The 26,364-nt window shown below is 43.6% G+C and overlaps 1 protein-coding gene across 3 annotated transcripts in view; it reads left to right on the top strand.

Moving 5' to 3' along the window:
• Positions 1-26,364, top strand: part of PASK (PAS domain containing serine/threonine kinase) — a 719,075-nt gene that overhangs the window by 179,371 nt on the left and 513,340 nt on the right. For 2 of the 3 annotated variants that reach the window (XM_030215835.1, XM_030215836.1), the window contains exon 4: positions 2,375-2,545. The exons of the other annotated variant lie outside the window; for it this stretch is intronic. In XM_030215835.1, the coding sequence (XP_030071695.1) occupies positions 2,375-2,545 (171 nt within the window). The remainder of the gene's footprint in view (positions 1-2,374; positions 2,546-26,364) is intronic. 3 annotated transcript variants of the gene reach the window in all.

Genomic DNA, 26,364 nt, shown 5'->3' on the forward strand with positions numbered 1-26,364 from the left:
ACAGGCAGGTACTTGTAGAGGAACTCTCCACCCTTCGGAAGGCCCATTTTCTTGAACCCGTTCCACCAGGGGAAGAATGGCTGGGATTCTATTCCAGGTACTTGTACAAAAGAAAACGGAGGGGATGCGTCCCATCCTAGACCCAAGGGCCATGAACAAATACATTAATTGATGGCCACTAAATAATAAGCCACCTAGTTGTGAATTCTCAACAGCATTATATGTAAAGAGCTACTCTTACAGACCATCCTGGCACTATTGGGGTTACACAGAAAAAAAAAACAGCACACAGGTCTTTCTAGAACAGTTTAGTGTTGAAAAATGGTTTTATTGAGAGACCTGACAAGGTCCATGTTTTGGCAAACTGCCTGCATCAGGGATCTGAACAAAATAATAAATATAATAAATGAATAACAAAAAATCAAAATATAATGAAATAATTAAAATCACAATCAACAATAAATGTTTACTTATATAAAACTGATATAGTGTCAGCAGAACACACAAGTATATAATTCACAACTAATGAATGACATCTATGTTGCTATTATATAAAATTAATATTTGAGACAATTGATTATAGCAGTATAAAATTATATTAAAATAGAACATTTAAAATCATAAGATGATAATAAAGAGAAGGTGGAAGCTGTTAAAAAAACAAGAGTTGGAGAGAAGACTAACAAACGTTCCTTAGTAGTAGTCGGTTATCTTCTGTGTTCCAATGGTTTAATAGAAAAAGCCAATCGTAAAACTATCAGAAAATGACTTATAGAAGAGGCAGTAAACATTGCTGCATGGTAGTGGTCCTAGTGCATAAAACTAATGAGAACTGACTCATTCAAAATGTGAATTCTGTCACAGCTGCGCCTAGATAATAATAAATGATGGCAGTGAAAAGCATACTTTGCTTGCAATCCGTGTGAATGTGACATTGTGATGATGAAACATTCAGAAAATGTGGTAAACAAATGTTAGCACATTTTCCAGTAGAATAAGAGCTGGTCTTTAAGCAGAATGCTATAGTAAAAACATTTGCAGGATAGTGTTGGGGTGGAGTGAGAATTTTTTGGCCTGTGTGTAGTCTGTATTATTTAGCTACTATCCCTACTGCTAAGTGGTTTAATTTAGGATAGCCTGTTTGTGGCAGAGCACTGAAATAAATTATTTATATGCTGCAGTTAGTTTTAAAAAAATACTGGCCATGTTTGACTTTCTAGCGAGACACTCTGAGATTCACGTCTTTTTAGGATTTTTACTTGCTGAGCTTCATTGAAGTTGTTTCAAAGTGTATTATTGAATATAGAACCAGAGTTTTTGAATCTTCTTTTCAATACTTGCAATTTTAATACAAGAGAATTTACCACTGACGAAGGTATATTTGAATGCTGAAACACAGCTATGTCAGGTTTATCATTATTCACAGTTGCTGAGCCTAATAAAGAACCATTCTGTTCTTTAAAACATATCTGGCCAAATATTGCTAAACTTTTATACACTCCCACCAGGTATGGTCACATATCCAGAATAACATCTACAACAATATGAGTATATCTTAGGAATCGAATGTAATAACTGGTCAGGAATTTAAGCCCACTTGAGACAACATGCAGGTGGGGGACTAGCATGAATCTGCTGTAGGATTTGATTTATATCCTTAGGAGAAACTGAGCAGACTGAATTGTCAAATGTTTCTCTCCTGCTGAAATTTCTATATCCCTGACCAGCCTTGTTTTAGTTTATATGTGAACATCTGATGCTTTATAAAAATATACTGGTTGATATTCAAAATGATTTAATTGACCAGAAACAGCCACTGACCGGTTAAATCACTTGTTAGGGATATCAGCTAATTTTCAGTGGCACTTAACCGGTTATCACCGCTGAAAATTAGTGGTTAGTGCCTAAGTGAAAGCTTGCTATTTTGGGGGTGTTCTGGGGCAGAGTCAGCACATCCGGTTAAGTGTTAATATTCACCACTTAACCGACCAGGGTAACCGCATAAATTGGACCACATAAAACAGTCTTGTCTTTATTTGGTATCCCATGGCCAATTAAGTTCTGAATATGGACCAGCCATGTGTTAGCCGGTGCTGCATAAACCAGATATTCAGGGCCAAAGCCTAGACAAGGCCCAACATTGAATATCTGGGAATAACGCCAGCGGTGCTCAGCAAAACGTTCACCACCACCCGCTGAATATTGACCATGTAATGATAGGGGAAGTGGTAGCAAGCTCTTAACAGGAAAGATCATAATGTTTTCACTATGATCGATGATAAACACGTTCCAGTCAGAATGACAGTGTTTTTTCTTTCCATTTGTGCTTCAGAAATTTCTATACTACGTTTTTCTGTCAACTTTCTTACCACAGATCTTAGTTGCTAATGACAAAGCCTGCAAGTTGTTTGGATATAGCAGCCATGAACTAATTGGTCAAAAGTTGTCGATGTTGATTCCTAAGTGTGGTCAGGTTGTTGATGAAGCAGTGGGAGAGGAAAATGTGGAGGCAGATGGCTCAGCAACATTGATGTGTGGAAAAGTGGTAAGTTTGGATGCAGTGGATGAAGAAACTTAGCTGGAAGGTTTAGTCATCATATCTATGTACTGTCAAGCACTTTGTTATTATTAGATGTAAAGTCAATTTTTTCTGTTTGTGTGTTAAATAAAACAGAGTACAATTTTCAAACTGTCTTGGGACAAAGTTTGTGGGTGCAAAGCCTTGGAGCATTTTAGAACTGATATTAGTGCTTGGGATTCCGGAATCTTGCTACGCTGTGTTCTTGTCCCTTTTTTGTCCTGTTTGACTGTCCTGATTAGATTGTAAGCTCTGTCGAGCAGGGACTGTCTCTTCATGTCCAGCGTACAGCGCTGCATATGTCTAGTAGCGCTATAGAAATGATAAGTAGTAGTAGTATGCTACTGTGTTCATATGTTTACCTGACATTAAATGAGCAGTTTTATAGAAGGCCATTACCTTCTCAATGTAGAACAGCCCAGATGTATGGTTTATGCCAATGTGCCAGAAGATGGGGGATAGAGGGCCAAAACCTTCTAATGACAACATCACTGTAATATAGGATAGGTGCATAGTAGTCATTTGCCAGTGATCTGTATTTCCAGCAGATGGTGGCACGTACAGGACTGGTGTAGCAGGAATTTCCAAAGAGAACTGGGTCTGCAGATCCCTGCCCTATGAGCAAGATACCAAGGCTCTGCAGCAAGCACTGGGCCCACAGGACCACATCTTAGTCCTGCTACAACAGTTCAGCGTGTTCCACCATTCTCTGGAGATAGAGAATACTTAAAGGTTTCAGGGCTGTATCCACTGCCTAGACCTGTATTTAGATTAGGCGATCTTTCAAGTTTAACAAACATAAACCATAATACTTGTGGTAGTGATGGTGTTGGTAGAGGAAGATTACCTACACCAGTGTTTCTCAACTTCTTTAAGCCAAATATTCCTAAGTCAAACAAATTTTAACCCAGTACTTCTGAGCTGCAATCATCTCTTGTAGATGTGCAGTGGAATGCCAGTTCTCCGAGGACAAGCAGGCTGCTTGTTCTCACTGATGGGTGACGTCCACGGCAGCCCCTCCAATCGGAAAACTTTACTAGCAAAGGCCTTTGCTAGTCCTCGCGCGCCGATGCGCACCGCACATGCGCGGCCGTCTTCCCGGCCGAACCGGCTCATGTTCGTCAGTCTTCTTTTGTCCGCGCTTGGGACGGTCGTGTTTGCGCCGTTTCGCGCCCCTCAAGTTGACCCTCGCGCGTCTTTGAGTTTTTGCTAAAAAAAAAAAAAAAAAAAAAAAGAACTTGGAAGAAGACCTTTACGGTCTTTTCCCCTTTTCCCGTGTTTCCAGTTTTTGCCCCGCTAAGTTTCCTTTCGTTTTTGGGGTAGGCCTTTTTGAGGCCTTGGTTCAGGTTTTTTCTCTCCCTATTTTTGGTGCCTTTACCGCCATTACGAGTTTTGATTTCGCCAGTGTGATTTTTCCGCCCATGTCATCGAAGTCTTCCAGCGGCTTCAAGAAGTGCACCCAGTGCGCCAGGGTAATCTCGCTCACTGATAGGCACGCGTCGTGCCTTCAGTGTCTGGGGGCTGGGCACCGCCCGCAGGCCTGTAGTCTTTGCGCCCTTTTACAGAAAAGGACTCAGGTAGCGAGATTGGCCCAGTTGAACGTGTAGTTCTCGGGCTCTTCGTCGGCAACAGCACCGGGGGCATCGAGTGCATCGACGTCGACAGCTTCAAGACCTTCGACCTCGGCATCGACTGCATCGAGGCATCGACCCTCTGCATCGTCGGTACCGAGACATCGAAAGGCTGCGTCGGCGGTACCGGGACCTCCACTAGTGCTGATGTCGTTGGACGGTGGTGCTTCGACTGGAGTGCAGGTGAGGGCTGTCCATTCCCCTGCTGGTGGCGGTGAGCCTTCGGGTGGGTCTCCCCCTACCCTGAGGGCTCTTGCGGTACAGCCCCCCTGAGACCGACCTTCTTCGGCCTCGGCCCCGAGGAAGCGACGGCTGGATTCTACGTCCTCCTCGTCAGTACTGGGAAGTTCCGGTGACATGCTTCGTTTGAAAAAATCAAAGAAGCATCGACACCGGTCTCCTTCCCGCATCGGTACCGAGAGCTCTGGGTCGCCGAGGGAGTCGGCACCCAGTAGGCATCGGCACCGGGAGGACCGCTCACCCTCTGTTCAGGAGGTGTCGATGCGCTCCACCTTGGACAGCCCGGAACAGCCTCCCCGCCCGGAACAGACTCTGATTTCGACGCCTGCATCGGCTTCCATGTCTTTCTCCACAGCCGCTCTGCACGAGAGTCTCCGGGCCGTTCTCCCAGAGATCCTGGGAGAGCTGTTGCGCCCTACCCCTCCGGTACCGGGGGTGCTTGCGCCACCGGTACCGTTGAGTGAGGCGCCGGCTGGCCCCTTGCCCGGGGTGAGGTCTCCGACATCGGTGCCGCTTGCGGTACCGACTGCAGTCGCCTCCCAGGAAGGCTCCCTGACGACGTCGGCGGAGGGAGCTTCGCCGGTGCGGTGTTTAAACCTCCTCGTTTAAACTTGTTTACTGAGTATCCTCACCAAAAAGAATAAAGAATAAAATAAAGAAATGAAAGCCAAAATATCTGTATAATTTTTCTTTTTATTCAACTGTCATTTGGATGACAGAGCTATGCAAGAATATTACATAGGAAGTAAGTATAGGAACAATCTCATCAAATACAGAGATGAAGTTGCCTGTTAAGAAGTTGCTTGCTAATACAATTGTCTCCTTTCTTATATGTACATAATTCTGGCATCATCACACATTCCTTGCATTTTATTTAGCTCGTTACTAGTTTATCTCAAACCTTCTGGCGTCTAACTTTCTCTCCCCTTTTTTTCCCTTCTGCAGTACTATCAGACACCTGTTTCACATTTCTTGCCAACCTCTGTTCTTACTTTCATCTCATGGTAATGCTGTAGACATCCTGCCTCTACTCCCTTTTTACTCAGGGTTCTCAGTACATTCTTTTATTCTTAATAAAGGTTATTATAATGTCAGATTTTCAGTGTCAGCTATTCCAGCTGCACTTCTGGAGTCCATTTTATATTTGTGACTCCATTTTGTCAGTTTTAATATATACAATCCTCCCTTGAACGCTGTATGCAGCGTTCACATATTTAGGCAAACACTATAGTATGTCTAGCATGTTTGAGCTCTATGGGGATATAGTATTTCTCATTACTCCCTTTCTAGAGGCCGTCATAGCTAGCATACAGTTTCTGTCAAGTGTTATTCATGGTTAATCTTTGAATAGATTTTATTACATGCCATTCTTTCCTTTGTCTGTCCATGTCCTGGATATATGTTAACATGTTCCCTATGTGTTATCATAGTAGTATTTGTTATCTTTGTCATCATGTTCCCACATAGTTTCATACAGCATGGGATAAGACAAAGCAACAACAGTATTACAACTATGAAGACTATTACTATTGAAACAAGACCCTTTAACCAAGGACTCAGGGATCCAAACCATCCAGTTATTGAATCCCACCAAGATGTGTCTAAAATTCCCTTATAATCACTCACTTCAATTCTTGCCAGTGAAAGAATGCGCTGCATTGCATTTTTAACAATTATTGATTGATTTCTAATAAGTGAACAACACGATGTATCATTCACTATGCCGCACACTCCTCCAGATTGGGCTAACATAAAGTCAACCGCCATGCGTGTGTGCATTGCATATCTTGCTGTATCATCAATTTCCTCTTGAAGTGCTGTTATAGCTATATCTAATTCATGTGTTACAACATGTAATAGTGATTGTAAGCGTCTGATTGACATACCCATTTCAGCTGCAATAGCAGATCCTGCAAATGGAAGCCATCCAGTGGCTGACAAAGCATCTAAACGTGTCTTGGTCATAGGATAGGTACTGTTAATATAATCTAATGCTAATTGTAAAGCTTGATCATCTCCTGTTAAAGCACTAAAGGAGGTACTAGAAACATCTCTTTTATGTCGTTTCTGACTATTAAAACTATGTGATGTGTCATTTAATGGAATAATCAAATCAAATAAATTTAGTTGAACAAGAGTGCAGAACTTATAACATGATGGAAGATAGGTGTACAGGATATTATCACATAACAGATAATCTCCCAACCGTAAAGACTGTAGAGAAGTTAGGTTATGATATAAAGCATATGTTTGAGAAAAAGGAAAAATAGGATTATTTAGTGCCTTAAGTGAAGAACACGCAGTAGGCATAGCAGTAATGGCTTGTATAGAAGAGGCATTAAATTGACATAATGAAAAGACAAAAGTCAAATTTGTAAGAGTAAGATTAGTAGAGGTCACATAAGAGGTTGTCAGTGTCCGGTTACAGAACATTTTGTTAGCACAAGCTATAGATGTTGCAGTCTGATTTATAACATAGGATCCCTGTAACACAGTCCAATTTCGGGATTGTATGTCATAAGTATAATTACATAAAACATTAGGCATCTTACCCTGAAGTGAACTAGAGTTTATCAGACACCAATAGTTTAGTGCAGGAATGGTATGAGCAAACAAAGAAGGCAGACGTTGAGCAGTAACATTGGTCCAATATTGTCTGTGTTCATGTCCCCAACCCAAATAGCAGGTACCATTACTAAAACAGTTATGAATACCTTGTAACTTGATCATAGAGTAAGGATGAATATGTGCTGGAATGGTAAGTACGGAAGTGACAAGTGGAGTGCACACAATACAGTTAGTCAGATTAAGAGTCTTTGAGGCATGTTGAATTTTCTCAACATATGTATTGAGTCCATAAGTAAGTCCTACCAGCAAATAGATTACAAAAGCCTTCATAATCCTTTGTCACTGGTAATGTTGTTAATCAATGTTCTCTGCTCTCTGGAGGTGCAATAGTGGTCTCTATTTCCTCAGGTAGTCCTAGATCATGAGCCTTACGTATATCAGATAAATGTACCCAAGTGGTATGGTCTGATAATCTTGCTGTTGTATGAGTTAATTCCTTGATCTCAAATGGTCCTACGTAGATAGGATCTTTCCAGGTTTTGTGTGTGAAATTCTTCCGAAGAACTTTCTGACCTACAGAAAAAGATGAACAAAAAGTCATGTTAGGAACTTCTTTAGATTTGGCTATTGCCATATCTCTGGTCAAATTTATTATTGGATTTATTTGTTTCCAATAATTAGTCACTCCTTCATTATCGTTATTAATTTCTTCGATAGGTACCCCTCTAGGGTCTCGTCCTGTATGCAACTGGAAGGGTGAAATCTGTAGCTTTGTGCTAGGATGGGATCTTAATTGAAATATCGCCAATGGTAACACATCCATCCATGTATATTTCTTTTCCTTTCCTGCTAGTGCTTGCAAGAGCACACGTAATCTAGTCTTTAAAAGACCATTGTATCGTTCTACTAGGCCATTGGAAGTGGGCCTATACACTGCCACCCTTCGGTGCAGTATCCCACACAATTCAGTCATATCTTTGACCAAAGCGTTGACAAAATGACTACCATTATCTGTAACAAGTTTCTGAGGACAACCATGTGCTGGCAATATTCTCTGCAAAAAAGTTTCAATTACTACCTGTGCATTTTCCTTTTTACAGGGGAATGCTTCTACCCATTTTGTAAAAGCGTCCACCCAGACCAAGAGATACCTTTTACCTTTTACCGGTATTACCATATCTGTAAAGTCCACATGCCATTCTACTCCGGGTCCGGTGGGAATTGGAATGGATCCAGGAGAAATAACTGGACCTCGATGCACTATATTTTTGGAACAAACTAAACAATTTAGTACAACTCTTGTGGCATAAGAAAGCATATTAGGATGCCAAAATGAAGCTTCCATGGCTTTACTCATGTCAGAAGCAGATAAATGTAAGGTAACATGCCAATTATAGAAATTATTAATTAATTCTGAAGTAGACATGCATATTTTTCCACTAGGATGTATCCATTTACTTTTGTCAGGGTGTGTTGTACAATCCAAATTCTGCCATTTCAATTTTTCAATTTCAGTTGGTTTTTCTCGGGGTTGTGAGACATCTGGTGGATATGGTGTCTCAGTACACTGTATATGAGCACGGGTAATTATCATGGTAGAAAGTACCTCTTTAGCTGCCTTATCAGCTAAATCATTCCCTTGTGCTTCGAATGTCTGTTCTCCTGTATGGGCAGGAACCCAAACAATGGCTGTATGTAATCCTCTTCCTTCTCTATCACTCAAACAGTTTAACAATTGTTCCCATAAACTTTCATGTTTCAGGGGCTTTCCATCAGCTGTCAAAAATCCCCTTCTTTTCCATTTTAACAAATGATATTGCAATGAACTAACTACATATGAACTATCAGTATATATAGTCCCTTTCTTTTCTGTCCCTAATTGTTTCACAGCTTCTAGTACTGCTGTTAGTTCTGCTTCTTGAGCTGTTGTGCCTACTGGCAATCGTTTTTGAATCTTTTTACAAATTTCAGTGTTTCCCTGATTTAATTGGACCTTAAGTGCTGAAAATGAAGCATGCTCGCCTGTTTGTGCTCCATCAGTAAACCAAATGTCTCCTTTTCCTTCAAGAGGCTCAAATATGAGTAACCGAAAGACTGGAATATCCTTTAACCCATCTAGATGTTCCTGAGTCTCTTGTTCTAATTTAAATAATGCATCCATTCGTTTAGTATTTTCTTTAGTCAATGGCTGGGTACGAACATCTTGTCCTATTAATATAGCCTGATATTTTCCAAATCTTGTATTAGTTAATGCAACCAGACTAGTGGATAGTAAATTATGAATTGTATGGTCAGAATGGATGATGATAGGACCGAAAGGCATAACTGCTCTCCATTTCTCAACGGCCGCAACTGCGGCTACCAGGAAACGAGGAATGTTCTCCATTCCCCTTTCTACTGGACTAAAGGTTCCTGATAAAAATGATACAGGTGACACAAAGGTGTCTTGTTGATTTACCATTGCTGCCCAAGTAGTGCCCATATCTTTAATCCATAAATGTATCTCTTCTTTGGGGTCTACTGTGGTTAATGGATTATATGATACTAAATGTTTTACTAACAATTGTATAATAATAATATCACTCTGGGTAAGCTGAATATGAGTCTTATGCGGTGTGCCAGCCGGTACACGCAAGTGTCGATATAGTGGGCTAACTAATTGAGAATAATTAGGGATCCATTGTCTACAATAATTAAGAGAACCCAGCAATCCTCTCAATTGTGTAAGTGTCTTTGGCAATGGAGATTTTAAGATTTCTGTTAAGGCTTCCCGTGTTATAACCTTAGCTTTACTTGAAACTGTTTGCCCTAGGAAGGTAACTTCTTCCCTGCACACAAAGCACTTATTTCGATTACACTTATAACCCTTTGATAGCAATTGATAAAACAGTGCCACTGTCCATGAAAGACATTCCTCCCTTGTGGATGCAGATAATAAAATATCATCCACATACACGAACAGAGACACAGTGTCAGGCAACAATTGTTTAAATGATTTCAAATCTTCTGTTATCTGTTTAAAGAAAACAGATGGACTTTCGGTATATCCCTGTGGCATTCTTGTCCAACGATACGCTTTATTGTCTAAGGTAAATGAGGTTAAATCTCGTGATTCCTCTGCTAAAGGAATGGCAAAGAAAGCATTTGACAAGTCTATAACCGAATTAAATGCATAGATAGGCTGTGATTGTAATAATGTCAAAGGATTTGGACATACTGGAAACTGAGCTTTTACCAAATCATTTAAACCTCGTAAATCCTGAACAATCCTTACGTCACCATTTGGTTTAGGAACTGGAAAAAGAGGGGTATTGTACGGCGAGTTTGATGGTTCAATGATATTATGTTTCAATAATTTATCAATATGCTGCAAAGTTTTGGATAATAATTGCGGCCTTATAGGGTACGGTGGCCAAATAGGACCATCTCCCTCATGTTTAAGACGGATTACATAAGGTTGCATTTCAGCTGATCCATAGGGATCTTCAGGTGTGCTCCACAAATCTGCAGGTAATATCTGCATCACCTGCGTACCTTCATCCTCCTCGTCAACATAAAACATATCTTGTACAACTGAAATCAGCAAACTTTGTTTACATCTGGGAAATTTTAAAGTAAGTCCTAACTGTGAAAGTAAATCTCGGCCACATAAATTTACCGGGCAATTTTCTGCCAACACAAAATCAATAATTCCCTTCCTGTTCATTTCCCTCATATTAGGTCCAGATGCTTTTAAAATTACTTCAGTAGGTACAGTAACACGCTTATCCTGCTTTTTTCCTTCAAATCCTACCAATGTATCTATCCTTTTGCTTAAGGGTACACCCCTAACTCTAGTACTCAATACTGATCTAGTGGCTCCGGTGTCAATTAAAAAGGACATGGGAATCTTTTCAGGTCCTACAAACAATGTAATAAAGGGTTCTTGATTAGACAGGGAAAAGGTAAAATCATTATTTCCTTCTTCGGTTAGTCAGTAAACGTCTTCCTCATCTTTTTCCTGTTCCCATAAAGGAAATTGTTGGAGTGGTATATTCTGCTGATTCTGAGTTTCTGGAATCGCATTCTGTGTCTGTACAAATGGATTGTTAGACCCTATCATTTGCCCTAAGTTCTGGGGCATCTGTGATAACTGCTGAGGCTGACTAATAGGATTTGGCACTATTGGAAATGCTGGCTGTCTTGCTGGACATTCATTCGCATAATGTCCCCAATTTTGACATACCCAACATTGAACGTTAGCTCGTCTGTTGGGAGAGGGTTGACTAAAACCCCTTCCTCTATTCCCTCTTCCGCGTCCCATACCTCTACCACGATTATTCTGATTATAAGGTTGTTGATAACCCTGTTGATACTGGTATTGCTGATAAGGCCTAGGATAACTTTGATTATCATTTTGTCCTGGCGTCATATAATAAACAGGCCGTCGTTGCTCTTTACTAATTTTCTGTACCTTTTTATCCTCAATTTCTTTAATCTGCATGGCCACTAATTTATCTGACAATTTCTGCTGTTCTTTTCCGGGTGTCTCAAGCATTTTAATATGAATGGCACTAAAATGCAACAATGTAGCACGGATTTCAGGCCATGGTTTAGTTGCCAATGCCACTACATTATCCAGATTCTTTCTCATGCTCATAGGTAGTGTAACCAAGAATAGATGTAAAAATATAGCTGAGGCAGGAGCAACATCTGGGTCATCCCCAGTCTGAGCTTTATAGATCTGCATACACTTCATTAAATGTGTAGCAAAGTCATCTTTTGTATTCCATTTAGAGGTCGTTATAGCAGAAAAATCTATTTCAGTTGGATACATGATCTGTAAGGCACCTGTGAGTTGTCGCCTAGCATTTCCCACAAATGCCGCACCATCTCGCGTATGGTTTAATATTGCCGGATTCTGAGACTGCACCGCAAGTTGTGCAAGACTAACTCCTGCAGCAGTACAAAAGGCTTTAAAATCTCCTACTGCCAACTGTGTTCCCGCTGTTAAAGCATCCATCTGTTCTAGCCAAATGCGCGCACCCTTTTGGATATTAGGCAACTTATTGACTAACGTACTAATATCAACTGGACTATAAGGTTTATATACTTCCTGTCTTTGTCCTAATGGCCCTGTGCGTGTAAATATGGGAAATTGACTATTCGTAGCCACAGAACTCTTACTTTGTTCCAAAGTTTCCAACATCTGATTTTGCAACAACCCTTTCCATATGTTTAAACCTTCCAAAATATGCATCTGATTTGACCATTCTGTCCCTCTTCTGTGTATTTTTTCTATCAATTTATCGATATCTCCCATGCAACTCGGACCCCGTAAATCAATAGGCAAACGAACATCATTATCTAAATATGTCTGGACCACTTCATCCCAAAACTTATGGTCATATTTGTGTACAAAATCCACTGGGAGTAAGGACATTAGTCCTTTAAAAAAGTCTTCCTTATCTGGGACATTTCCTTCTGTATCATCCCGTCTCCCTTCATCTTTTCCTCCCTTATCTTTTGGTCTTACAACAGGATCTTGGGAATCATCTGGCAAAGGATTCCTTTGTTGTATCATATCTCCTTTCATTGTAAAAACACCTTTTAATTCAATGTCAACCTGCTCCCTCCCTCTTCTACTTACAGATTTCTTTTTCTTTCTTAGGTCTGACTCAGATTTAGAACAAACTTCATCTTCAGTTTGACGGTCAGAGTCAGTATCAGTATGTGATGAACACACGGGTACTGCGCGTGGCTTTGGTTTTGCTGGCGGCTTCGGGACAATCTTACTATCCCAAGGCTCATATCCTGCAGCCGTTTTATCTGATTCTTCTGCCTCTTTTTGTATTTCTTTTAAACTTTTTAAATTGGGATATATTGCAGGAGCAGTACTATGTTCATAAGACGGTGGTGCACTTGGTGTGAGACAGTGTGATGTATTATCTTGCCTGGCTTTCTGCCGCTCAGCTACAAAAGCTTTATCCTGACATTGTTGTTTATCATACCACCACATATCAGCGGTGACAGTAAAAAGATTCCAGACATGCAAATGTTTCTTCAAGGAATCCTTTGTCTTATTGTCCTGAATATATTTCAACAACTGCCATAACACTGATTTCTCAAAAGAGCCGTGCTCAGGCCAACCCAGAAATGAATTCTTGCTATATGTTAGCCATTTTTTATGTACATTTTTAATGCGTTTTTCATCAAAGGGAAAAGCAGCTATAACATGTTGCAAAGGAGTAAATGTGCTAGAACTATCTACAAACAAAGTATATTTAGATTCGGGATCTGGTGGGGGAACTTCTATATCTATGTTAATATTAGCCATTTTACAACAGGTACAATAGTATTGTAAATAATATCCAATAATAAACAATAAAAGAAAATATAAACAAAAAAGCGGGAAGAAAGAAAGCAGCGTTAAAACGTGAAGAAAAGAATTAAGAATGATGTCAATATTTTATACTCACCGTCCGTTGGTATCGGAAGATTGCAGTGGACCTCTCACGAGCTGATCAGTATCGTAAGACCGGGACACCTTAATGCAAAAATCGAACCAAAAAATATTGGCTGTGCGTGCACGGTCCTGCCGCGCAGGTCGCCAAATTGTTTAAACCTCCTCGTTTAAACTTGTTTACTGAGTATCCTCACCAAAAAGAATAAAGAATAAAATAAAGAAATGAAAGCCAAAATATCTGTATAATTTTTCTTTTTATTCAACTGTCATTTGGATGACAGAGCTATGCAAGAATATTACATAGGAAGCAAGTATAGGAACAATCTCATCAAATACAGAGATGAAGTTGCCTGTTAAGAAGTTGCTTGCTAATACAATTGTCTCCTTTCTTATATGTACATAATTCTGGCATCATCACACATTCCTTGCATTTTATTTAGCTCGTTACTAGTTTATCTCAAACCTTCTGGCGTCTAACTTTCTCTCCCCTTTTTTTCCCTTCTGCAGTACTATCAGACACCTGTTTCACATTTCTTGCCAACCTCTGTTCTTACTTTCATCTCATGGTCATGCTGTAGACATCCTGCCTCTACTCCCTTTTTACTCAGGGTTCTCAGTACATTCTTTTATTCTTAATAAAGGTTATTATAATGTCAGATTTTCAGTGTCAGCTATTCCAGCTGCACTTCTGGAGTCCATTTTATATTTGTGACTCCATTTTGTCAGTTTTAATATATACAGCGGGCGAGGGAGTCTACCTCTCGACGCTCCCACCGTGGCCGTGTTTCCACGGAGTCGAGTCGGGCACGGCTTCAGACACAGGTTCATGAACTTGTGTCTGATACCGATGGTGAGGCCTCGTGGGAGGAGGAGGAGGACATCAGATATTTCTCTGACGAGGAGTCTGATGGCCTTCCTTCCGATCCCACTCCCTCCCCTGAAAGGCAGCTTTCTGCTCCTGAGAATTCTGTCTTTTGCGGCCTTTGTCCAGGAGATGTCTACGGCCATCCCCTTCCCGGTGGTTGTGGAGGACGAGCCCAGGGCTGAAATGTTTGAGCTCCTGGACTATCCTTCTCTGCCTAAGGAAGCGTCCACAATACCCATGCATCATGTCCTAAAAAAGACATTGCTGGCGAACTGGACCAAGCCTTTAACTAATCCCCACATTCCCAAGAAGATCGAGTCCCAGTACCGGATCCATGGGGACCCAGAGCTGATGCGCACTCAGTTGCCTCACGACTCTGGTGTGGTGGATCTGGCCCTAAAGAAGGCTAAGAGTTCTAGGGAGCATGCTTCGGCGCCCCCGGGCAAGAACTCTAGAATCTTAGACTCCTTTGGGAGGAAGGCCTACCATTCTTCTATGCTCGTGGCCAAAATCCAGTCTTACCAGCTCTACACGAGCATACACATGCAGAACAATGTGCGGCAGTTGGCGGGCTTGGTGGACAAGCTCCCCCCTGAGCAAGCCAAGCCTTTTCAGGAGGTGGTCAGGCAGCTGAAGGCGTGCAGAAAATTCCTGGCCAGAGGGGTATATGATACCTTTGATGTTGCGTCCAGGGCCGCTGCTCAAGGTGAGGTGATGCGCAGACTCTCATGGCTGCGTGCCTCCGACCTGGAGAATAGGATCCAGCAGCGGATTGCGGACTCCCCTTGCCGAGCGGACAATATTTTTGGAGAGAAGGTTGAACAGGTGGTAGAACAGCTCCACCAGCAGAGCATAGCCGACATCAACGTGTCAGTGCCAGGCGATCTGCCGGTCGGGGGGAGGTTGAAAGTTTTTCACCAAAGGTGCCCTCTCATAACCTTCGACCGTTGGGTTCTTCAAATAGTCCGGCAAGGATACACCCTCAATTTGGCCTCCAAACCTCCAAATTGCCCACCGGGAGCTCAATCCTACAGCTTCCAGCACAAGCAGGTACTTGCAGAGGAACTCTCCGCCCTTCTCAGCGCCAATGCGGTCGAGCCCGTGCCATCCGGGCAAGAAGGGCTGGGATTCTATTCCAGGTACTTCCTTGTGGAAAAGAAAACAGGGGGGATGTGTCCCATCCTAGACCTAAGGGCCCTGAACAAATATCTGGTCAAGGAAAAGTTCAGGATGCTTTCCCTGGGCACCCTTCTTCCCATGATTCAGGAAAACGACTAACTATGCTCTCTGGACTTGAAGGACGCCTACACGCACATCCCAATACTGCCAGCTCACAGACAGTATCTGCGATTTCAGCTGGACACACGTCACTTCCAGTACTGTGTGCTACCCTTTGGGCTCGCCTCTGCGCCCAGAGTATTCACGAAGTGCTTGGCTGTAGTAGCAGCGGCGCTTCGCAGGCTGGGAGTACACGTGTTCTCCTATCTCGACGATTGGCTGGTGAAGAACACATCTGAGGCAGGAGCTCTACAGTCCATGCAGATGACTATTCGCCTCCTGGAGCTACTGGGGTTTGTGATAAATTATCCAAAGTCCCATCTTCTCCCAGTACAGAGACTCGAATTCATAGGAGCTCTGCTGGATTCTCGGACGGCTCGTGCCTATCTCCCAGAGACGAGAGCAAACAACTTGTTGTCCCTCGTCTCGCGGGTGCGAGCGTCCCAGCAGATCACAGCTCGGCAGATGTTGAGATTGCTGGGCCACATGGCCTCCACAGTTCATGTGACTCCCATGGCCCGCCTTCACATGCGATCTGCTCATTGGACCCTAGCTTCCCAGTGGTTTCAGGCTGCTGGGGATCTAGAAGACGTGATCCACCTGTCCACAAGTTTTCTCAAATCCCTGTATTGGTGGACGATTTGGTCCAATTTGACTCTGGGACGTCCTTTCCAAATTCCTCAGCCACAAAAGGTGCTGACTACGGATGCGTCTCTCCTGGGGTGGGGAGCTCATGTCGATGGGCTTCACACCCAGGGAAGCTGGTCCCTCCAGGAACGCGATCTGCAGATCAATCTCCTGGAGTTATGAGCGGTCTGGAACGCTCTGAAGGCTTTCAGAGATCGGCTGTCCCACCAAATTATCCAAATTCAGACAGACAACCAGGTTGCCATGTATTACATCAACAAGCAGGGGGGCACCGGATCTCGCCCCCTGTGTCAGGAAGCCGTCAGCATGTGGCTCTGGGCTCGCCGTCACGGCATGGTGCTCCAAGCCACATATCTGGCAAGCGTAAAAAACAGTCTGGCCGACATACTGAGCAGGATTATGCAACCTCACGAGTGGTCGCTCAACTCCCGAGTAGTGCGCCAGATCTTCCAGGTGTGGGACACCCCCTTGGTAGATCTCTTTGCATCTGGAGCCAACCACAAAGTCCCTCAGTTCTGTTCCAGACTTCAGGCCCCCGGCAGACTGGCATCGGATGCCTTCCTCCTGGACTGGGGGGAAGGTCTGCTGTATGCTTATCCTCCCATACCTCTGGTGGGGAAGACTTTGTTGAAACTCAAGCAAGACTGAGGCACCATGATTCTGATTGCTCCCTTTTGGCCGCGTCAGATCTGGTTCCCTCTTCTTCTGGAGTTGTCCTCCGAAGAACCGTGGAGATTGGAGTGTTTTCCGACCCTCATCACACAGGACGAAGGGGCGCTTCTGCATCCCAACTTCCAGTCTCTGGCTATCACTGCCTGGATGTTGAGAGCGTAGACTTTGCCTCTTTGGGTCTGTCAGAGGGTGTCTCCCGCATCTTGCTTGCTTCCAGGAAAGATTCCACTAAGAGGAGTTACTTCTTTCTATGGAGGAGGTTTGCCGTCTGGTGTGACAGGAAGGCCCTAGATCCTCGCTCTTGTCCTACACAGACCCTGCTTGAATACCTTCTGCACTTGTCTGAGTCTGGTCTCATGACCAACTCTGTAAGGGTTCAGCTTAGTGCAATCAGTGCATACCATTACCGTGTGGAAGGTAAGCTGATCTCAGTACAGGCTTTAGTTGTTCGCTTCATGAGAGGTTTGCTTTTGTCAAAGCCCCCCGTCAAACCTCCTACAGTGTCATGGGATCTCAATGTCGTTCTCACCCAGCTGATGAAACCTCTCTTTGAGCCACTGAACTCCTGCCATCTGAAGTACTTGACCTGGAAGGTCATTTTCTTGGTGGCAGTTACTTCAGCTCGTAGAGTCAGTGAGCTTCAGGCCCTGGTAGCCCAGGCCCCTTACACCAAATTTCATCATAACAGAGTAGTCCTCCGCACTCACTCTAAGTTCTTGCCAAAGGTTGTGTCGGAGTTCCATCTGAACCAGTCAATTGTCTTGCCAACATTTTTTCCCCGTCCTCATTCCTGCCCTGCTGAACGTCAGCTGCACACATTGGACTGCAAAAGAGCATTGGCCTTCTATCTGGAGCGGACACAGCCCAACAGACAGTCCGCCCAATTGTTTGTTTCTTTTGATCCCAACAGGAGGGGAGTGGCTGTGGGGAAACGCACCTTATCCAATTGGCTAGCAGATTGCATTTCCTTCACTTACGCCCAGGCCGGGCTGGCTCTTGAGGGTCATGTCACGGCTCATAATGTTAGAGCCATGGCAGCGTCAGTGGCCCACTTGAAGTCAGCCACTATTCAAGTGATCTGCAAAGCTGCGACGTGGTCATCTGTCCACACATTCACATCTCATTACTGCCTGCAGCAGGATACCCGACGCGACAGTCGGTTCGGGCAGTCAGTGCTTCAGAATCTGTTCGGGGTTTAGAATCCAACTCCACCCCTCTAGGCCCATGTTTGTTCTGTTCCAGGCTACACTCAGTTAGTTGGATAAATTGTTAGGTCAATCTCAGTTATGTCCTCTCCGTTGCGAGGCCCAATTGACCATGTTTGTTGTTTTGAGTGAGCCTGGGGGCTAGGGATACCACATCAGTGAGAACAAGCAGCCTGCTTGTCCTCGGAGAAAGCGAATGCTACATACCTGTAGAAGGTATTCTCTGAGAACAGCAGGCTGATTGTTCTCACAAACCCACCCGCCTCCCCTTTGGAGTTGTGTCTTCCCTTGTCTTTGTCTTGCTACATACGGGACTGACGAACATGAGCCGGTTCGGGCGGGAAGATGGCCACGCATGCGCGGTGCGCATGGGCGCGCGAGGACTAGCAAAGGCCTTTGCTAGTAAAGTTTTCCGATTGGAGGGGCTGCCGTGGAAGTCACCCATCAGTGAGAACAATCAGCCTGCTGTCTTCGGAGAATACCTTCTACAGGTATGTAGCATTCGCTTTATCTGAATGTCCATTTATCCAAACTGGTGCTGAAGTTTGTGTTTGTTCAAAACTCAAACTGTATACTGTACTGTATTCTGGAAACTAGAAACAGGTTTTTAACCTATTATAGAAGAATGCACTACGTTGTGAACATTATGTAGAAGATTTGATGAAAACTGTGTGCTACTGAAATACTATACAGTACTGCAGTGGCATAGCTTTGGTTGGGCCTCTCTCTCTTTCTCCTTCTCCTCCACTAGTGGTCTGGCATCTGCCCCCTCTCTGAGTCCTCCCCAGTGTACCTCGTAGACTCTCTGTGGCTGCCATGATTCATCCTTGTGGCCTGCACTGGCCTCTGCATGCTTCCCTCAGAAAATGATGTTAGTGAGAGCATGGACATGGCGGAGAAAAGCTCTGCCCTTTTCTTTTCCTCCCAACTTCTTTGTGGAATGGTTTCTTCAGTACAGTGCTGTGTTTCTAACAACAAGAAAATTAAAATGCCATCAAAGCTAAAAAAAAAAAAGTGGGCTATGTAGAGTAGTTTATAATGGGAATGTTGAGGGAAACAATTGGCAGAGGAATATGGTGTAGGAGCATCAACAATTTCCTGGTCATCTATACCAGACCAGTCCAGACTAATGGGTTATGTCCATCTACCAGCGGAAGGAGACATAGTTCCAAGTAAACCGCCCCTTAAGGCTATCGTGCAGCCTGTAATGCTCAGTATTTTCTGTGTCTCCTAGCGGATGGTGGACGGATAGTGCAGCTGCTCTGGATTGCTGGCTGGTAGCTCCTGTCCCAGATTCTTCTGGTGACAGTGGAACCAGTGGTGTGCTGGTAGCCATGTTAGGGCTAGTTTTATATGATACTCAGTGGTCCTGAGTTCCTCATCTGCCAGCTAGGGTGATATCCAGTGACCTGGTTCCCTCCCCTCCCCTTCCTCCTCTGGCTGTCTTTCTAGCAGGGTGATGGTTGATTGTGGCATGGAGTAACTTGTCTCCCCTGTGGGGCTCTTCTCTTCTGTGGTGGTAGGTATATCTGAATTTCTTCCTCTGAGGTAAGCCTTTATTTATTCCTGTCACTAGTGAAGAAGGTTGTTTATAAAAAAAAAAAAAAAAGGAAACTTTGTTTTTTCCCTCTTTTTCTCCCTCTGAGGTAAACCTTTTTTAATTCCTGCCCCTAGTGAAGAAGGTTGTTTAAAAAAAAAAAAAAAGAAAAAGAAACTTTGTTTTTCCTTCTTTCCCTTGCCTGTTATCTGATTTATTTTCCCGCCTTTGGCAATGTATTCTAGGGGGCCGCTTGCGAAGTTTCTTTGAATTTCCCTGGCTGGCGTCTGATTCTGATCTTGGACCCTTCTGGGCTGGTACCAGTTGCTTTGATTTTTTTTTTTTTTTTTTGTGGGGCACGGCTCGTACTTGGATCATGAAACTCGGTTGTTTTTCTCCTCTTCACGGTCCTAGACGGCGGCTGATTCAGAGGGCGGCCCCGTTGCTGGAATTTGTACCTTTGCGGTTCGGAGGTCTTAGTCTGCCATTTCCAAAGTGGGGGAAGTCTCTCGCTGGCTCCGTTTGGCTGCAGGCTCGGTCTTTTTAGTCCAGGGCTATTTTTTTCATTCCTGTCAGCCTTACATGGCTGTTGGTCAGTTCTTTTTCAGACCGTCCAGTCTCTGCTGCTTCTGGCATCTTGCTTGAAACGCCCCTGCTATTTGATTCTTGTTTTGGCAGCTGTTTTTCCTCCCATCCTTAGGGAGGTTCTGGTTCTCTCGTTCCCGTGGATCCCTCCTGCCTGCTCTGGTTTATCTGCAGGGTACTTTCCTTCTGGTGGGGGTCCGAATTGCCCTTGGTGTGCAACTGCTAACTCAAATCCCTCTTCTGAGTACCCTCGGGAGCGCCATTCTTGCCATTCTTTTGCTTGGAGTCAGTTCATTGTCTCTTTACGGGAATGTGCCTTTTTAGGACTAGTTTGCCACAGTTCATCCTTGCTTCCCTTGCTTTCTGGCGTGAGTTTTAGCCTGGCACAGGCGGAGTTTGCCTTTTCTAGTTTCAGGCGCCTCTCTCCTGGCACATTTGGCACTCCTTCCTTTTTCTGTAAGGGACGCAGGTCTATTGCTGTGCATCTGGATTATCGCCTCTTAGCTCTGCACTTTTCTCTACTTTTCTGCAGGGAAGTGGCTCTGTTCTGCGTCTGGAATTTGACTCTCCCTTAGCTGGTTTTTCCTTAGTTTGGTGTTAGTGGCCAGCTTCCTCTTTGTTCCTGGCCTGGCGAGAGTTGTTTCTTGCTCACTGCCTTGCGGCTGCATTTTGCTCCCTATGATCTGAGGATTCCAGCTCCATGATGCTTACCTCCCTCTTCGCGGGAGTTCTTTCTCTACGTTGACTGCTGCTTCGTATCGGTTGCCTAGGAGGGCGGTCATTGTGGCTCAGAGACCACTTGAGGGCCGAGAGTGTCTTTTGGGGCATGGGGCTTTCTGTTCTTGTAGTTTTAGTCCCTCTGGGCCAGAGGAGTGCAGCGCCAAGTCTGCATTTCCACAAGTTGTGCTGTTTTTCTGTTGACCTCTTGGCAGCACCTTCTTTTCTGGCTGTTCCCCAGGACTCCATCTATGCATTTTGCTTGTTGAGCACAGCTCCTTCGCTGCATGTTGAGCAGAGCTTCATTATTCCATGCAGTTCCACCGTTCCATGTTGGGCACGGCTCCATCGCTGCATACTTGGGGCAGTTCCACAGTTCCAGGTTGGCTTTAGTTCCATCGCTGTATGTTGAGGACAGCTCTATCATGGCATGTTGAGTGAAGTTCCTTCACTGCTTGTTCTGCAACCTTTCTTCTCTGCATGTTGAATGCAGCTCCATTCTCACATGTTGTGTAGTTCTTTATCTGCAGTTCTCAGCTTGGGGCACAGTCCTGTGTCTGTGTTTAGAACACAGCTCTGTGTCTGCATGTGAAAAGCAGCTCCTTTTCTGTGTGTGGCATGCAGCTCTCTCTCTTTGCTTATGGAACGCAGCTCCCTGTCTGTGTGCAGAGCGCAGCTGCACCGCCTGTTGAGTGTTGCTCCATCTCTGTATGTTTAGCACAACTCTTCTCTGCAAATTGGGTGAAGTGGAGCACAGCTCTGTGACTGCAGGTGCTATACAGCTTCATGTCTGCGTAGGAAGCATAGTTCCTTGTTGGCGTGTGGAGCGCAGTTCCTTGCCGGTGTCAGGAGCGCATCTCCTTGTTTGCATATGGAAAGCAGCTCCTTGTCTGTGTTTTACATACAGTTCCATCGCTACTGAAGCTTCAGTTCTGCAGGCACCTCTAACATCCAGCTCTTTCAGTGGGGCACTGCTCATCCTCTGTCTGTTACTCTCAGCTTCATCTCTGCTTGTTCAGGGCATTTCTATCTTTGCCAGAGGTGTGCAACTCTTCTCTGCCCGTGGTGCGTGACTCAGTTTGTGTACTTTTGAGTGCAAATCCATTTGTTCTCGTTGAGCACGGATCCTTCTCTTCCTGCCTGATGAGCGCAGCTTCTTTTCTGTCCCTTGAGCACAGTTCAGTCTCTGACTGTAGAGTGTATTTTCCTTTGCCTGTTGGGCACTGTTTTACCTTGTTGGTCAACCCTAGGTCTTTTCTGTGGGTTGGATATAGTAAGTTCTCGGCAGCAGTGGCTTACCACAGTTAGATTGCTAGACAAGGCTGCCTTGTCTCCTGTTAGCTGCCGTTCCTGTGGCATCTTTTCTTGCCGTAGACTCTTCTTGGCTGGCGAAAAGCTTCACCATTGCTGTAGTTTGAATTAGTCTCTGTTCCTTTTGTGTCTTCTTGGCACGTTGGGGTTTTTTTTTCCCCCCACAGTGTGGCTCTTGACTCTGTTTTTGTTCTCTTGGCTCTGTTCTTTTATCCCTAAGTCCAGAGCGAGCTGGTTGAGGAGTACTCTTTCTACGGTTGTACCCTGGTATACTGCTGCCCTTTTCTTCATGGTTCTCATGACTGGAGTCTCTTCTTGTTCTGTGGAGTTTGATTCTCTCACTAGGCGCTGGTCTGGGTGGTTCCTGGGCCTTGCTTCCTTCTATGAAGTGTGGCACACTGTTTGGGGTTGCGTACTCCTAGTAATTGTTAGGGTCACTTCATCCGACCATCCTGGACTCAAGACAGGGGTACGTAATTTTTCTTTTGCTCAGGACGTTGTTCTAAGTCCTACGGCTTCAGATCCTTTTCTAGTGTCTAACTCTGTTCCATTTTGGTTGACTAGTGGTTTGTATATTCGAATCCTTTCCTGCTGATCAGTTTTTTGCTGTGTGTATAGCTTTGTTGATTTTTCAACCTTCTGCATTCTTCTTTTCTCCTCCCCCCCCCCCTTTGGGAAACTGCTTTGCTACATCCCATTAGTCTGGACTAGTTTGGTATAGATGACAAGGAAGGAAAATTTATGTTCTTACCTGATAATTTTCTTTCCTTTAATCATACCAGACCAGTACAGATGCCCTCCCTGGCTAAAATCTGTCAGAGTGTTGTTTCCTTTAGGTATCCCTGGCTGTATCATGATGCGTCAATACGCTGGGATGTCCTACAGCACTGCCTACTTCATCTTCTCCATTCAATCTCCTGCCACTTGTTGCTGTGCCAGCTCTGTATGACTCCTGTTATTTGGCATCACGGAGTTCTTTCCCCGGATTCAGGGGTAGATCTCTATGTGCTTGAGCAAGCTCAGTATGGACCATTCCCTCCTGCTTACTTTACTGTGAGGGGAAGTTGCAGTTGCCTTTGGCCAAGCAGAAACAGTGAGGTTCTGCATATTGGCTCCAAGAGTTTGCCTGTTTGGTATTAACTGTGTTTTCTTCTAGACTTCAGAGCACCATTGCATGGCTATTTGAAATACTGAACATTCCAGGCTGCACGATACCCTTAAGGGGCGGTTTTCTTAGATCAGGCGTGAATGCTGTTCAAAAACACCATTCTGGAAGCCCAGGCCAAATATATTCCGCGTATTAAAAAAGGAGGATGGAAGACCAAACGACAGCCGGCTTGGTTAAAAAGTGAGGTGATGGAAGCTATAAGAGCTAAAAGAAAATCCTTCAGAAAATGGAAGAAGGAACCGACTGAAAATAATAAGAAACAGCATAAGGAACGTCAAGTCAAATGCAAAGCACTGATAAGGAAGGCTAAGAGGGACTTCGAAAAAAAGATTGCGTTGGAGGCAAAAACACATAGTAAAATTTTTTTTAGGTATATTAAAAGCAGAAGCCGGCAAAAGAATCGTTTGGATCGCTAGATGACCGAGGAGTAAAAGGGACGATCAGGGAAGACAAAGCCGTAGCGGAGAGATTAAATGAATTCTTTGCTTCGGTCTTCACCAAGGAAGATGTAAGTAGGGGCACAAGGCCCCAGATTCCATTATATTTGCTCTCCCTCATATACAAATAAATATAAATCTATTTTATCTAACAGTGTCCACCACAGTAGTACATAGAATTTCTATTATATATTATAAAGAAGGAGAGACAGACACAGAAGGCTGTTTCTAATCATATGAGAAAAAGTTTTTTATTAGCTTACCAATTGAGCATATGTTAGCTATTTCAGATTAGGCAGTACAGGAAATCAAGGCAAGTCAATCAGCACAGGCCTCAGGCTTTTTCTCAGAGAGATAGTTACACCAGCCACAAGAACGTGAACACGCAATAATACATCTCTGATTCTACTACTACTACTACTACTACTATTTAGCATTTCTATAGCGCTACAAGGCGTACGCAGCGCTGCACAAACATAGAAGAAAGACAGTCCCTGCTACATCTTATATACTTTTTCTGTTACATTGAAGTCTATTGAAGCCTCGTCATTTTGCATCATTTGCTCCACCTTTTCAAAGTTTCCCTAATGCAAGTTTTGTGATAGTTTCAAGTTCTTTCTTCACACCATCTGGCTTTCTGTTTATTTGCACTTATTTCTTATGTAATCTATATTCATAATTATAATTCACAATAAATCATCACATTTTCTGTGTATTCAGTATTCTAAAATCCACGATGAATTGTAAGCCACATTGAGCGTGCAAAAAGGTGGGATAATGTGGGATACAAATGTAATAATAATAATAATAATTGTGTTAGCTCTTTAAACCACAAGATTCGTTTATCTTTGCTCTGTTCCATATTCCTCTAAATTCCATTTTGGTTATATGGCCCGCTTCTTAACAACAAATATTTTAGTTCCTTAGTAACATTGCTCAGTAGCCAACAGTCATGCTCAGTAGCTATCAGTCATGTTTTTTTCTCATGTTCTATTGCAAAGAAACAATTAACATCTGTGCTCTGTAGCAGATTTCATTTGAGCAGTTCTGCTTTCATTATTAGCAAGTGCAAACTTGTTCCACTCGGCCTTTTAACCTGAGGCCTAGCTACAGACATGCAAGCTTATTCAGCTTCATATAGGATCTCAGGTCATGTCCAGCATTAGGCCTGGAGTACCCATATTAACAAAGATTTGGGTGGGATATCGGTGCCGGAAATGGTATTCAAAGCTGACAAGCCAGAGAAACTTAATGAATTCTCTGTTCACCTGGAGGATGTAATGGGGCAGTTCTACAAACTGAAGAGTAGCAAATCTGGACCGGATGGTATTCATCCCAGAGTACTAATAGCTCCGCAAGCTCATTTTTCAGTTCTATTGTTAGAAATATGTAATTTATCCTTAAAATCGAGTGTGGTACCGGAAGATTGGAGGGAGTGTGGTACCAGAAGATTGGAGGGTGGCCAATGTAACTCCAATTTTTAAAAAAAGGATCCAGACGAAATCCGGGAAATTATAGACCGGTGAGTCTGACGTCGGTGCCAGGCAAAATGGTAGAGACTATTATTAAGAATAAAATTACAGAGCATATTCAGAAGCATGGATTAATGAGACAAAGTCAACATGGATTTAGTGAAGGGAAATCTTGCCTCACCAATCTACTACATTTCTTTGAAGGGGTGAACAAACATGTGGATAAAGGTGAGCCGGTTGATATTGTGTATCTGGATTTTCAGAAGGCATTTGACAAAGTTACCTCCATGAAAGACTCTAGAGGAAATTGGAGAGTCATGGGATAGGAGGTAGTGTTCTATTGTGGATTAAAAACTGGTTAAAAGATAGAAAACAGAGAGTAGGGTTAAATAGTCAGTATTCTCAATGGAGAAGGGTAGTTAGTGGGGTTCCCCAGGTGCCTGTGCTGGGACCGCTGCTTTTTAACATATTTATAAATGACCTAGAGATGGGAGTAACTAGTGAGGTAATTAAATTTGCTGATGACACAAAGTTATTCAAAGTCGTTAATTCGCAGGAGGATTGTGAAAAATTACAAGAGGACCTTACGAGACTGGGAGACTGGGCATCTAAATGGCAGATGAAGTTTAATGTGAGCAAGTGCAAAGTGATGCATGTGGGAAAGAGGAAGCCGAATTATAGCTACGTCATGCAAGATTGCACGTTAGGAGTTACGGACCAAGAAAGGGATCTAGGTGTCGTTGTTGATGATACGTTGAAACCTTCTGCTCAGTGTGCTAGAATGTTAGGTATTATTAGGAAAGGAATGGAAAACAGGTGTGAGGATGTTATAATGCCTTTGTGTCACTCCATGGTGTGACTGCACCTCGAATATTGTGTTCAATTCTGGTCACCGCATCTCAAAAAAGATATAGTGGAATTAGAAAAGGTGCAGAGAAGGGCGACAAAAATGATAAAGGGGATGGGACGACTTCCCTATGAGGAAAGGCTATAGCGGCTAGGGCTCT

This window comes from Microcaecilia unicolor, chromosome 10 (genome assembly GCF_901765095.1).
Source record: "Microcaecilia unicolor chromosome 10, aMicUni1.1, whole genome shotgun sequence".
Classification (NCBI taxonomy): Eukaryota; Metazoa; Chordata; class Amphibia; order Gymnophiona; family Siphonopidae; genus Microcaecilia; species Microcaecilia unicolor.